The sequence below is a fragment of the Tamandua tetradactyla genome, chromosome 7 (assembly GCF_023851605.1).
Source record: "Tamandua tetradactyla isolate mTamTet1 chromosome 7, mTamTet1.pri, whole genome shotgun sequence".
In the NCBI taxonomy this organism is placed as follows: domain Eukaryota; kingdom Metazoa; phylum Chordata; class Mammalia; order Pilosa; family Myrmecophagidae; genus Tamandua; species Tamandua tetradactyla.
Window position 1 is genome coordinate 39,062,324 of NC_135333.1, and position 12,095 is coordinate 39,074,418.

General features: G+C 56.2%; 1 protein-coding gene across 2 annotated transcripts in view; it reads right to left on the reverse strand.

Moving 5' to 3' along the window:
* Positions 1-717: 717 nt before the first annotated feature.
* PHF21B (PHD finger protein 21B) overlaps positions 718-12,095 on the reverse strand; it is a 139,819-nt gene continuing 128,441 nt past the window's right edge. Inside the window, exons 8-13 of one of the 2 annotated variants that reach the window (XM_077169142.1) lie at positions 9,082-9,136; positions 7,310-7,332; positions 5,328-5,486; positions 3,949-4,024; positions 3,538-3,641; positions 718-2,808 (exon numbers count right to left, since the gene is read on the reverse strand). In XM_077169142.1, the coding sequence (XP_077025257.1) occupies positions 2,587-2,808; positions 3,538-3,641; positions 3,949-4,024; positions 5,328-5,486; positions 7,310-7,332; positions 9,082-9,136 (639 nt within the window). In that variant the 3' untranslated portion in view covers positions 718-2,586. The remainder of the gene's footprint in view (positions 2,809-3,537; positions 3,642-3,948; positions 4,025-5,327; positions 5,487-7,309; positions 7,333-9,081; positions 9,137-12,095) is intronic. The other variant, XM_077169141.1, reaches the window with a different exon arrangement.

Genomic DNA, 12,095 nt, shown 5'->3' on the forward strand with positions numbered 1-12,095 from the left:
GAACCCACGGACCCAAAGGGCTGGGGGCTCTCACGGCCAAGTCCAGGGGGCTCCAGAGTTCCTCAGGGCCCACTGGGCAGAGGCCAGGCTGGCTGTCAGAGAACCCGTGAAGACTTAGTTCAGGGAGGCCACAGAGAAGGTAAGTGCATTGAAGGGGTCAGGCAGAGCAGACTTGAAACTGGCCCCCACAGCCCTAACTATGTGACCCTGGGCAGTGGGCACAGTCCCCTTGACATTTGATGCACCTTCACCTCAGCCACAGCTGGCTGGCCCAGGATGGGGCCAGTAGGAGGCCCTTTCTACATCTGCAATTAGGACTCCAGGTCCCGGGCTTCCCACTCTCCTGAAAGGCCCAGTGATAGACTCCAGGGCAGTGTGGGGCCTCAGCTGCCACGTTGCCAGAAAGCCAAAAAAGCAGGTGATGAACCTGCCAGGATGCAGGCTTGGGTGGTGGCCCACCCATCCTCGGCTCTCACAGCATCAGGACCTGGGGGCCTTTCCTGGCTCCAAGACATGCAGCAGCCACTCCCGGGCATGGGAGGCTGTGCGGGAGCAGCAGGGGAGGCCCGCGGAGGGGGAGCCTGTGAAATCTCTTCCCTCCTCCCTCCTTTGGGATGAGCAGGAGGACCCTGAGGTTTGGCCTCCACGTGCTCTCCCGGGGGCCTCCCCAGTAGGCAAATCATGGAAAACCACAGGGCTCAGAAATCATCAATCGCGTTTAATGCATCGTACAGAAGGGAAACTACATTGGCATATTTAGGACAAACACTTTTTCTCTATCCTCACTATTCACTGGACGGTCTTCCTTGGTCAAAAAAGCTAAGTCTCAAGACGCGTCGGCAGCTACCCCTCCCAGATCCAACCTTTCAGAGCCTCCCATGACAGTTAAAAAATAAATAAAATAAAAGCAATTCGATCCATCCGAGAAGAAAACAGACAAACGGAAAAGGAACTTGAAGACATCTACCTCGCGAGTCACATGGCAATGCGTAATCGGCACAGAGTAACCAATATATAAGATGTGTGTGTCACACAGTTCACTTTGCTCATCAATAAAAGAATATAAAAATCTTGTTCAACCCAGTGTTGAGTGTATTAAAATAGATCTGTATCGTACAGCACAGTTTCTCCCGGAAGCATGAGAACGACAGGAGGGACTCTTGGCTGGCCCCCGTGCTCTGCACCTATGTCGATGCGTGTGTGTCTGTGGCCGTGTGTGCACACGCACACGCATGTTCAATGCGATTCGGCACCGTGTGATATGCCCAGGGGCGGGAGCCAGGTGGCTCCTGGGTGCTGTCCCGTTGTGCTAAGTTCCTCGGAAGTGGAGAAGCTGGTGGCGTGACATGCCTGGCACGAGCCCCTCAGAGGTGGCGTGCGGGGTCCCTCAGGCTCTCAGCTAACTCAAGAGACAGCAAGAAGTGGGGTGCAGAGACCCCCAAGGCCAAACTCTCCCAAGGCCACCACCCGTTCCTCCTCCCTCCACCCCAGTTCTTAAAAAAACTGCCTGGATCTCCCCAGATTGACCAGCTTCCCTGATGGGAGGTTTTCCCCATTTGTACCTTGAAGCAGATATTTCTATAAGCAGAAAAGAAGTCAGCAGGTGTCCCCCACCCCTTTCACATTAAATATCTTACAGTAAAAACGCCATACAAAAATGTAAAGTTATTTTTTGGCATAGTGTCTGTACTGGCAAGAAAAGAGTGGAATACTGATCGGCTCTTCCAAAGGAGAAAAATAAAAAGGCTTCAGTCAGAAGTTGAACGATTCAATCCAAAATAGGAAACCTGCCAAATGCCTCCCCTGCACGGCTTCAGCTCCATCTCTGCCCAAAAGCTCCATGAGAAAAATGCATCGGTAGCAAAATGAGTCCAAAAGGTCTGCAACAGGAGGGAGGCAAAGAGCGAGGGCGTGCTGCAAAGGCGTGGGGGCAGGTCCCGAGGCCACCGCAAGAAAATACTGCAGCGTCCCCGCGGGAGCATGCCGCAGGGCTCCTTCCCAGTTAAAGGGCTGCAACTCTTAACCCTGATAATACTGACAGAAAGGGGCCCGAGCAAACGGTGAGCACCTGGGGGGGGCCTCTGAGGGCATGCGGCCCTGAGGGGACATCGAGTCCTATCTAGGGCTCGTACCGATCGCCCACCCCAACACATGGGACCCAACTACCTCTACTACTCAGCTACTCTCTGTGTCCGCCTCCTCCTCCCGCAGGACAGCCTCGTGTATGCAGAAGGGCAGTTGCTTGTCTCCCCACCCCTCTCCTCTGGAGACAGCAGGAGGCTGTGGTGGGTTCTAGGGGACCGTGGCCTGGAGGCTGAAAGCTGTAGCCAGTGCCCGGCCAGGCACCGAGGGCAGTCATTCCCCACCGGCTTCGGGGGTCCCATAAAGATTCCGTCACCACCCACCAGTGTCCCAGCTCGAGGATTCTGACCCAGCTTGCTCTCCCTTCTTTCCTCTCTCTGTCTCTGTCTGGTTTTCGTTTTGTTACTAATTCATAGTGTTTGTGAATTAAGGCCGGCAGGACCCCCAGGTTGTCTGAGCAGGGTCCCAGTAACTCTCCGTGGTGTAAAGATAGGTCGCTGGGGGTCAGTTGTGCCCCTGGGGGTGCTGGAGGGTGGAATGCATGGCTGTGGCGGCCGAGGGCTTGGTCCAGGGTGCGGCCAGCAGTGGGGTGGGGCTGGTGGCCGTCATGGTGACCTGGAGCACCTGCTCGCCCTGCACCAGCCTCAGGAGTGTGCGAAGGCGATCCAGGGACGACTGGGTGCCCCTCTGCCGGGCCAGCAAGCTTGTCTTCAGCTCCAGGCATTTCTGTCAGGGGAAACATCAGAGAGAACAGTTCTCAGACTTCAGCTGTGGGCAGCTGGGCACCCATGGAGAGGCCCAGTCCCCACCCTGGCCCTCCCCTGCCGAGACCTGAAGGAAACCAGGCAGAGGGCCTTGTGAAACCCAGGCAAAGGTAAAAATGGAATTAATTTCAGCCACGGGAGAAGTGTCTTTTAGATTTTAGCATTAGAAAAGGGGCACATTTGTAATAGCATGGGGTGTTCTCCATCCCAGGTCATGATGCTACCTACTGCCCGGCTGTTACCACCATCGCCAGCACCAGCACCAGCACCATCACCACTTTCACTACCCACCGTCACCATCATCACCATCACCATCAAGACACCATCTAACATCACCATCGTCGTCACCATCGTTACCATCACCATTATCACCACTATCGCCATCATGTTTATCATCACCCTAAGGAGGAAGAACTATGTCCCTTGTACAGAGGAAGAAACTGAGCTCAGAGAAGGTCTGGGCCTTGCTGAAGTCACACAGCTGAGGAGGGGCAAAACTGGGATGTTTTCATTGTGTGATAAATATTTCTTGAAAGAGTCACAGAGCTGCACCCTCTACCTTCTGACTCACTGAATGACCTTTATGAGTCTGTCTTCTTCCCTGGGTTTCAGTGCCCGGACCACAAACTCTGGGTCTGCATTTAGTAGTTCTAGTGGCAGGTGCCCCGTCCCCTCCCACCCCAGCACGTACCTTCATGGCTGAGGCCAGGAGCCGGTCCCTCTCCTCCAACTGCTGGTGCTCGCTCTGCAGTTCGCTGCCTCTCTGTAGCAGCTTCTGCTTCTCCTCTTCTTTGACTAGGAAAGAGGAGACCGGGCCCACCCAAGGGAAGGTAAGTGATGGCTCAGCCCTGGGTGAGCAGGAGGGACAGAAGAAACAGAAAACAGGGCCCATACCTGTGGGCCATCCTGACTACATCTTTCTATGCAAGCCAGTAGGCCTGGAAGTGCTCTCCACCCAGTTGCCCCCATAATTCCCAGCACACAGGAGTTCTCTTTCCAGAGCTCTAGCCCAGAATAGCCTGGACCACCTCCCAGCCCCTATCCCTAATTTCCCATGGGCCCAGAGAGAGCCAGAAGCCAGAGCGGGGAGAGGCCACCTTACCTGTCTTGTGGGTGACACAGGAGTGCACGATGGCCAGCATCCCAGTCCAGGGCACGCCCTCATCCTTCTTTAAGGCCTGGGGGACAGAGGTGGAAATGAACAACCCTGAGAATGCAGCAGACCTGAGCCCCGCCAGGACCTGGCTGTGTGATCCCAGAGGCATCCGGCCCTCTCTGAGCTGCAGGTTGCTCAGGGGGTGGTAGCCACATTGTTCTGACTCACAGGGGCGGTAGCGTAACAAGATCAGCTCCACAAGGGCACGAACCTTCTAGGCCTTGCCCCCTGCTCATCACCGGGGCCTCAAACAGTACCTGACACATTCTTGAATGAATCATCACTGTGTGCAGGGACACCTGAGAATAGCCCCATGCAAGTCAACAACAAATGGGAGGACCTGAGCATTGCATGCTGAAAGGCGGAAGGGAATCATCTACTCTCTTCTCAACCCCAAACAGTTGTGGCCCCAGGAGAGGCCCAGTGCAGGGATGCCCAGCCCCCCCAGATCCAGATTGTTTTCTGCAATAAAGGTAACTCCCTTTGACAAGTTATATGGTCTAAGTCACATAGCAAAGCAAGGTTTTGGAAAAGTATTCACTCGTTCCCACCACCCAGTCACACAGAAGCTTAATGTTTTGAAATATTTCCTTCCAGTTTTCTGAAGTTCTACCAAAATTGATAGCAATTATGGAGCTATTTATCTTTTAACTGAATTTCATAGCATGCACAAGTCCAAAGACTCACAAACTATGTAAAAGAACATTTTCAATGGATATATATTTTATTGCATAATAAGAACTGACATTTATTTAACCATTTCCTTTTGTCGGGCAGTTATGCTTTTTCCATCTTTCTCATTTTATAAATGATGGACAAGGGACTTGCTTGTGCATAAAACTTCATCTGTATTTGGATTATTTCCTTAGACTTGATGCCCCAAAACAAGATTCTGGGCTTCAATGGTACACACGTTTTTAGAGCTTGGGATAAAACCCTGCAGTGTGTGACCGTGTCTCTGCCCAGCACTGCCACCAATTCAGCATTGTCACTTCTGCTCGTGCGACAGGCTGCTTTCACTTGGACGTGCTGTTGAGTCTTGGTGAGATGGAATGAGTTGTGGTACGTGTTGCAAAATCTGGTTCTACCTAGGGGGAGGTGGAGTGACTTGTCCCAAGTCACCTGGCAGCAGAGGGACGCCCTGTCACTCACCAGGGGTCTCAACCAGCATGTGTTGAGACTGTTACGATTGAGGGGTGGAGGGGGCTCGCTACCACCTCTCCTAGGTAGAGGCCAGGTACGCCGCACAACATCCTCCAGCACGGGGACAGCCCCCACAGCACTGTGACCTCTCCTCACCCATGCTCTGCACACGGCTCCCATACCTTCTGCTGGCACTTGGGGCACAGCCACACACCCTTGGGTGCCGTCTTGAGGGGTGGGTCTAGGCAGCTGAGGTGGTAGGCCCCTGGACACGTGCCACAGGGCTGCAGGTCGGCCCCTCGCTTGCAGGCTGCACAGTGTTCATCATGGCTAATCTCGTTCTGGAAGGGAAGGAGAGTGGGGAGGAAGGTTGGCCAGGGCCCAGGGACCAGGCCATTGCGACCGGGACCCCCGAGACCCCAGCTCTTGTGCCAGTGGTTCTCAGCAGCTCCAGATGAGATGAGCCCTGGAGGGGAATGGCGCTGGGACAGGCCTGGGGCTCAGGACATCCTTGTCAGAGGGCTGGGCATCAAGGGCTGCCACCGGGTGGCTCTGATTCTTCCGTGCTGCCACCTGGACTCAGGCTGCGGCAGAGGGGGAGAGGGAGACAGCACCTTCAAGTCGCTGTGGCCAGGAATCCACTGGCCTCAGAAGCAAAGCCCTGCTCAGAGTCCGCCCCTGGTCCCAGAGCTCCACATCCTGAGGGGGGGCCCAAGCTCCCTTTGTACCTTCCCCCTGCACAGGAGTCTCAGGCAGGGAGGAAGGGCTGGAACAAAGCCCGGTACTCCTGGGCTCTTTGGTGAGCACCCCCTTAAGTCCTCTCCATAGCACCTCACTCAGCTTAGCCTCGCCTAACAAGCCAGGTAAGTGTCTTCTCTCCTCAACTTCTCCATCTGTTATGCGGGGTAGTGATGCTGCCCCTGGGTTCTCTGGGCAGGATTCAATAGGGTAAGTCTGTAAAATGCCTGCGAAGTACCAGATTTCTGTAGTAGGTCCTTGATAAAGGATAGCTTCCTCCTTTCCTGAGAGGAGGGGACTTCAGATGCCCCTTTCACAAAGTCTTCACCATTTGGTTGTTCTGCCTGTATTTACACACCATCAGTGACAGGGAGCTCACTACCCATCCTGGTAGGCTGCTGTGCTGCTGACAGCTCTGGACTAGAGTGAGTTACGATCTCTCAGAAACCCACCCTCCTCTAACCTGCAAAGCTGGAACAACTTCCCACCCTCCAATGGAAACCCTTCTCCTGCCAGTTAAGTCTGTCCTCTGTCATGGGTTCGCAGCTTCTAGACTCGTGAGACTCAGGGTTTGATGGTGCCAGAGAGCTCCCCTGCGCTGACTCTGAGGAGGGGACAGCAGGCACAGGTGAGGCCTCGTTACGGGGAGGGAAGCCCCTTGCCCAAGTTCACCCAGGCAGCTGGAGGCAGGGTCCTGACCTGCACTGGGAGACCTTGCCTGGAGCCAGCACCCTGAAGGACTGGGGCCCTGTGTGGGCAGGCTCAGAGTGGCTGTGGACATGGTCTATCTGGAGGTGACTGGAACCAGTTACTGAGGCTTCTCAGTGGTCTAACCAGTCCAGAGTATTGGGGCTGGAACTGTTTTTCTGGGGTTAGAAACTTAGTAAAGAAAAACTGGATCTGTCTGAAGCTGTGCCCAGGAACGAGGTTACGGCCAGCCAGTGTCCTGGAAAGCAAGGATAGGGGGTGTGCGTGGGGGTCTCCGAACTGCAGATGTATGGGGTGAGGTCCCTGAGATGATGGAGTCTAGGCCTCATGGGGTGAGCCACAGAGGGCCAGAGAGGGCCGGCCCTGCCTCGGGTCACTCAGCCAGGCCCAGGAAGAGCCAGGGAGAGCCCAGCTTGTCATCCAACCTCAGCTACTTCTGCGTGAGCTTTCGTGGCTGCTGGGGTCACTGCTGGGCAGAGGGCTCCTGGATCCATGAGCTGAACCTGTGGTGATGTCCCACTCTGCCCAGTAGGGTGGAAAATGGACTTGGTGTCTAGGAAGTTGTTGGCACCAAGGGTGAGCCCAAAGGTCTCTGCTCCAATCCAGCACTCTGCCGCCCCCCACCTCGAACCTTCCCAGGACTGCAAGGATGCCCCTTTATTGACGTTGGCAGCATGGCCCCCAACCCCAGCAGACGTGAAGACAGAGGGGCACGTACCTTCCAGCAGGGGTCCTCATTGGCTGGCACAAGGAAGAAGGTGGAGAACAGGTTAGTGGGCAATGGAGGAGTGTAAGTCAGGACTGGAGTCCAGAGGTTTAGTGTCACGGGGTTCTCACCCCAGGAAGTGCTGGGGGTCCCATAAGGCCCCAGGGACACCTGAGTGCTCATCCAGGGCCTGGTGGGAGTTCCACAGGCTGAGCCCAGGGTTCTCACCCAGGGCATGATGGTAGACCCAGCCCAGCACCCAGTAAGGCCCAGGCTCGCCTCAAGGGGCGATGGGAGGAAGGGGCTGCTCAGGCTTTGGCCAGGACCCGGCCCGGGGTAGGCTCCTGGTAGCTCCTGGGCTTCCTGAGGATCATGTAGCAGTGAGCTGCCTGGCCACTGCCCCGTCACAGGGAACCATCCTTCCAGGAGCTCTAGAAAGTGACTCATTTTCAACTCTTTTGCTATCACCTACTCTCACTCTAACAAGTGATATACCGCCACCCAGTTACCGTGACCACAAAAAGGTTTCCTTTTAGTTTCCAGGTGGGGCCCCCTCTAAATAACAACCATCCAACGGACACCACACGACACACGACAGCTCATGAAGCACTTTGATTTCCACATATCCGGTCACTGTCCACTGTAGGAGGCAGCCACTCTTACAGGGCCCATCTTATAAACCAGTAACAGGGAGGTGATGTGATGGGCTGAAGGCCACACAGAATCCTGAGGAAGGAGCAGTCATTTTCTGCCATTAAGACTATTTCCTTCTTTCTAATTGAAAGTAAGATGCACCCTGGGCTGTACTCAGGATGCGGGTTCCTTGGCTCCCTGGGATCTTGGAAAGGGGGAAGAATGGCAGAGGATGGCCTGGGTATCCTCGATGGAGGCGCGGGCCTCAGGCCAGGCCCTGCCTGCCAGATCTGTCTGACGCTTGCCTGTACAGGGAAAGCCTGAGGCCCAGAGGCGAAGGAGGGGCTCTGGTCACACAGTGAGCCGCAGGCAAAGCTGGGCTGGGGACCCAGGGCTCTCCTGTCTAGCTGGGGCTCTCTGCTGGCCGCAGGGCAGAGCCCCAAGGGAGAGCGAGGTGTGGGGGTGGGAGCCAGCCAGCCCAGCCTAGGAGCTATCTGATGCTCCTCGAGGGAAGAAGAAGGAGAAGAGGGGTCTGGGAGCAGGTAGGGCCTGGGTAGGGGCCACATGGGCTGGGCCACAAGGACAGAGGCCACCCAGCCAACGCTCAGGACCTCTGGCAGGACAGGCTGTGGCACCTGCCTCAGATCGTGTTTCTGGCTACCACAAGCTTTAAAGGGATATGCTGGTAGCAGTGGGGAGGTGGGGGTGCCCCTCTCCCTGGCACATCGCCTTCACCCCCACCCGTACCAGCCCTGTGGAGGTCGGGTTCTGCCAGGGCATGACTCTCAGCTCGGACTCATAGCCACAGTGATGCTCTGGGCTCTGGGCCTTCCTGCGATCAGGGACAGATTTCCAGCTCACAGCCTCAGTCTATGCATCTGTGGGGGGACACCCCACGGCTCCCCTCTTTCCTAAAGGGCCCTGAGGACGAAGGGGACAATGGTGTTCGGAGGGCCCTGTACCCACAAGGAAGGAGCTAGAATTGCTGCTGTGGGCATGAAAGCCTCTCCCCAGACAGGGCCAGGCGGGGACACCTGGCTCCACTGTCACCCATGGGTAGACCAGGTCGGGGGCAGAGGGCCAGTGAGAGCCAACAACTTCAGCCAGTCCCGGAGTCCCCTAGGCAGTCACAGCCTGTGGCTGGTGCTTACCTCTTGCTGTGAGGAACAGTGGGTTGTTGAGATAGTTGGATGCCAGCCGTTTCCTCTGCAGGGAACAGAAAACAAAACCACTGGGGTCATCTGGGAGTCTGCTCAGGTACCAGCTTCTGCCACGTACCCTGCCCAGACCCACTCCAGGCCCCAGACACCAGCTGGACATCCCCTGCCAAAGGTAAACACAGGGGATGCAGGTGCAGAGGGGGAGGTAGGATAAGGGGTGGGGTGGTGAGTCCGCAAAGACATCACTGGACTCTGCCCCGGGGGGTTGGAGAAGTCCCCCTCAGCTCCTGGTGAGTATATGTCCAGCTCAGGAAGATGAGTTAGAGATCCCGAATCAGGGCAAAGCAGGTAACAGAGCTGACATTTTGCCCTCCATTTGCCTGGCTCCAGTATCATTTCTCAACTGTTTCTGGGGCGATATGGATTGATCTCCCAAAACCCTGCTTCTTGGCAGGTGGGCCAGGAATTGGTGAACAGACAAGGACTGGTCCTTGGAAGCCAAAGCATCAGTGGAGACCGAGGTTTCTGGTGCATTCCAGAAGGGCGGCTTTAGTCCTGGGGTCTTAGCAACCACAGTGTTTTAGACCTTGGTGGCTGGCAGTGGTCTAGGCTGTGGCAGGAGGGTGGTTCCAAGTCATAGGATGGGCTTCTAAATCCTGTCTGGCTTGTGGCCAAGCTAAGTGCAGGGCTGTGTGGACTGAATTATGCATCACATGATAAAACATGCTCTGAATCTTAGCCCATTCCTGCAGGTGTGAACCTGCGGCAAACAGGACTTTTGGAGATGTTGTCTTTAGTGACGGTGTGACCTGCCGAAGGAGGCTGGGCTTTAATCCTTTTACCAGGGCATTTATGAGGGGAAAACCACCTGGAGGGGCAAGAAACTGGAAGTCACTGGAACCCAGAAGAGAAAGGAGAAGATGCTGCCACATGATAGGAAAGCCAAGGAGCCCAGGGACTGCCGACGGCCAGAAGACAGCGATTCCCTGAGGCCTGGCAGCCTCGGTGCAGCAGTGAACCCACGTGCGGTATCTGTCACAGGAGCCAGGAGCCCAGGCCATGGAGGGCCCCTCGGGGCTGACTGGGTTCAAGGACTAGGGACCCCAGGGCTTTGAACTGACCTTGGTTTCCCAACAAGGGCCTCACACTTCAGGGAACAGGGTCTGGGTACACCCGCAGGGTGGACAGGGTCACAGATGAACAGATCAAAAGAAACGGGCACTTGTTGGACAGAGAATAGGCTGTTTTCTCAGGCGTCAGCAGAGAAAGGCCCGTGCCTGAGGGCTCTGTCCCCGGGAAGGGGTCAGCTCAGAAATTAAGGAGCAAGCAGTGGGATTACAAATAGACCCTTCAGGCACACCCTCCACAGAGGCCCAGGAGATCAGAGGCTGTGGAGGCCAAAGCCCCTCGGGTGGGCTCAGCCCCCAGGCAGGGAAGGTCAGTCATGACTGACCACCACTCCCAGCTGAGGCCAAGCTCACGACACGCGGATTCGGGACCGGTAGCCTGGCAAGGCCCTTCCTCCCAGACCCTACAGAGCCTTGTGGTCTTCAGTGGGGACAGCATGAGTCTGGAATGGCTCTGGGTTGAACAGACTGCCCCCAAAAGGACATCTCACACCCTACCCCTGTGAGGTCCCTATGCACGGGACCGTATTTGGAAACAGAATTTTTGCAGATGACATTAAGATGAGATCACCTGGGTCATCCAGGTGGCCCTAATCCAAAGACAAATGACCCTATAAGAGGAGGACTCAGGTGGAGAAGACCAGATGGAAACAGAGGCAGAGACTGGTGATGGCCACAAGCCATCAGGGCCACAGAAGCTGGAAGAAGCAGAGAAGCTTCTTCCTCTTGAGCCTGCAGATGGAGAGCAGCCCTGCCCTCACATGGATCCTGGCCTCCGGGCCTCTAGGAACTGAGAACACACCTCTGCTGTTGTACAGCTACCGAGCAGTGCTTCAGGAGGGTGGCTCCAGGACACCAGGACAGGAATGTACTGAGCACTGACCTGGGGGGCTCCTTTCACTTAGGACGGCTGCTCCAAGGCATGGGGGTTTGCCCCCAGGTTCACTGTGCTGGGCATGGGGCTGGCTGGGGGGAATCCTGGATTTCCTATGAGCGCTTTGGACATCATTGAAGCAAAGCCAGCGGGAGGCTCGGGGTCGAACTACTGCACTGCAGGACCCCAAACCTAACCACCTCCACTGCGGGGCAGACCCAGGTGGGGCCCCTGAAGAAGCCCCGAGCGTCTGACGGCAGGACATGGGCAGGCCATCGAGGGGGGTCCTGGGAAAGAGTCCTCATTTTAGCCTAGGAACTAGGGGCTTTAATTTACAAAGGGAAAAAGGACTCCACTCCGGACCTGACTTCTCCCAGGAATATAGGATGGAGGGAACCACAGGTACTGCATGGGGCAGGCTCACCTCCTGGCGCAGCACTACTGAAGTGGCCCTTGCTGGGGTCAAGTCTCCCGGCACCACCTGCACCGAGCCACAGTGGACATGGTACTATATTTGGGATGTCCTTTCTACCAGGGCCGAGCCATTTGGGGTAAATGCACACACATCAGAAGCGGGGCCTGGAGCTGGGGTGGGTGGGCTCAGAACACCCTGAGCCACGGCTGTGCCTCTCCCCAGGTGGGGGCCATACTCTGGCAGAGCACACCTGGCTGCTGACCTCCAAGGCTGAGGAAACAGAGAGCCAGCGTGCGTCAGGGGGGTCTGGCTGCTGGCCTGGGGTCTGTTCCTGCCCCTCCTGCTCTCCTCTCCAGGAAGGGAAGAGTGGAAGCTCCAAAAGACGACGTGGGAGAGGGATCTGCCATGCTCAACTCAGCCCTCCTGGGCCTTCCTGCTTGGGCCGGCATGTTCCAGCACGTTGCTCGAGGGCCCCATTCTTGGCTTCCTCAAATGGGTGGGCTTTGTGGGTGGCTGATGGTGGTCCCGGAGGTCTGGGCAGCCCACGGCTCCTGCCTCTGTACCATGCTGTCAGCACAGCTTATGCTAC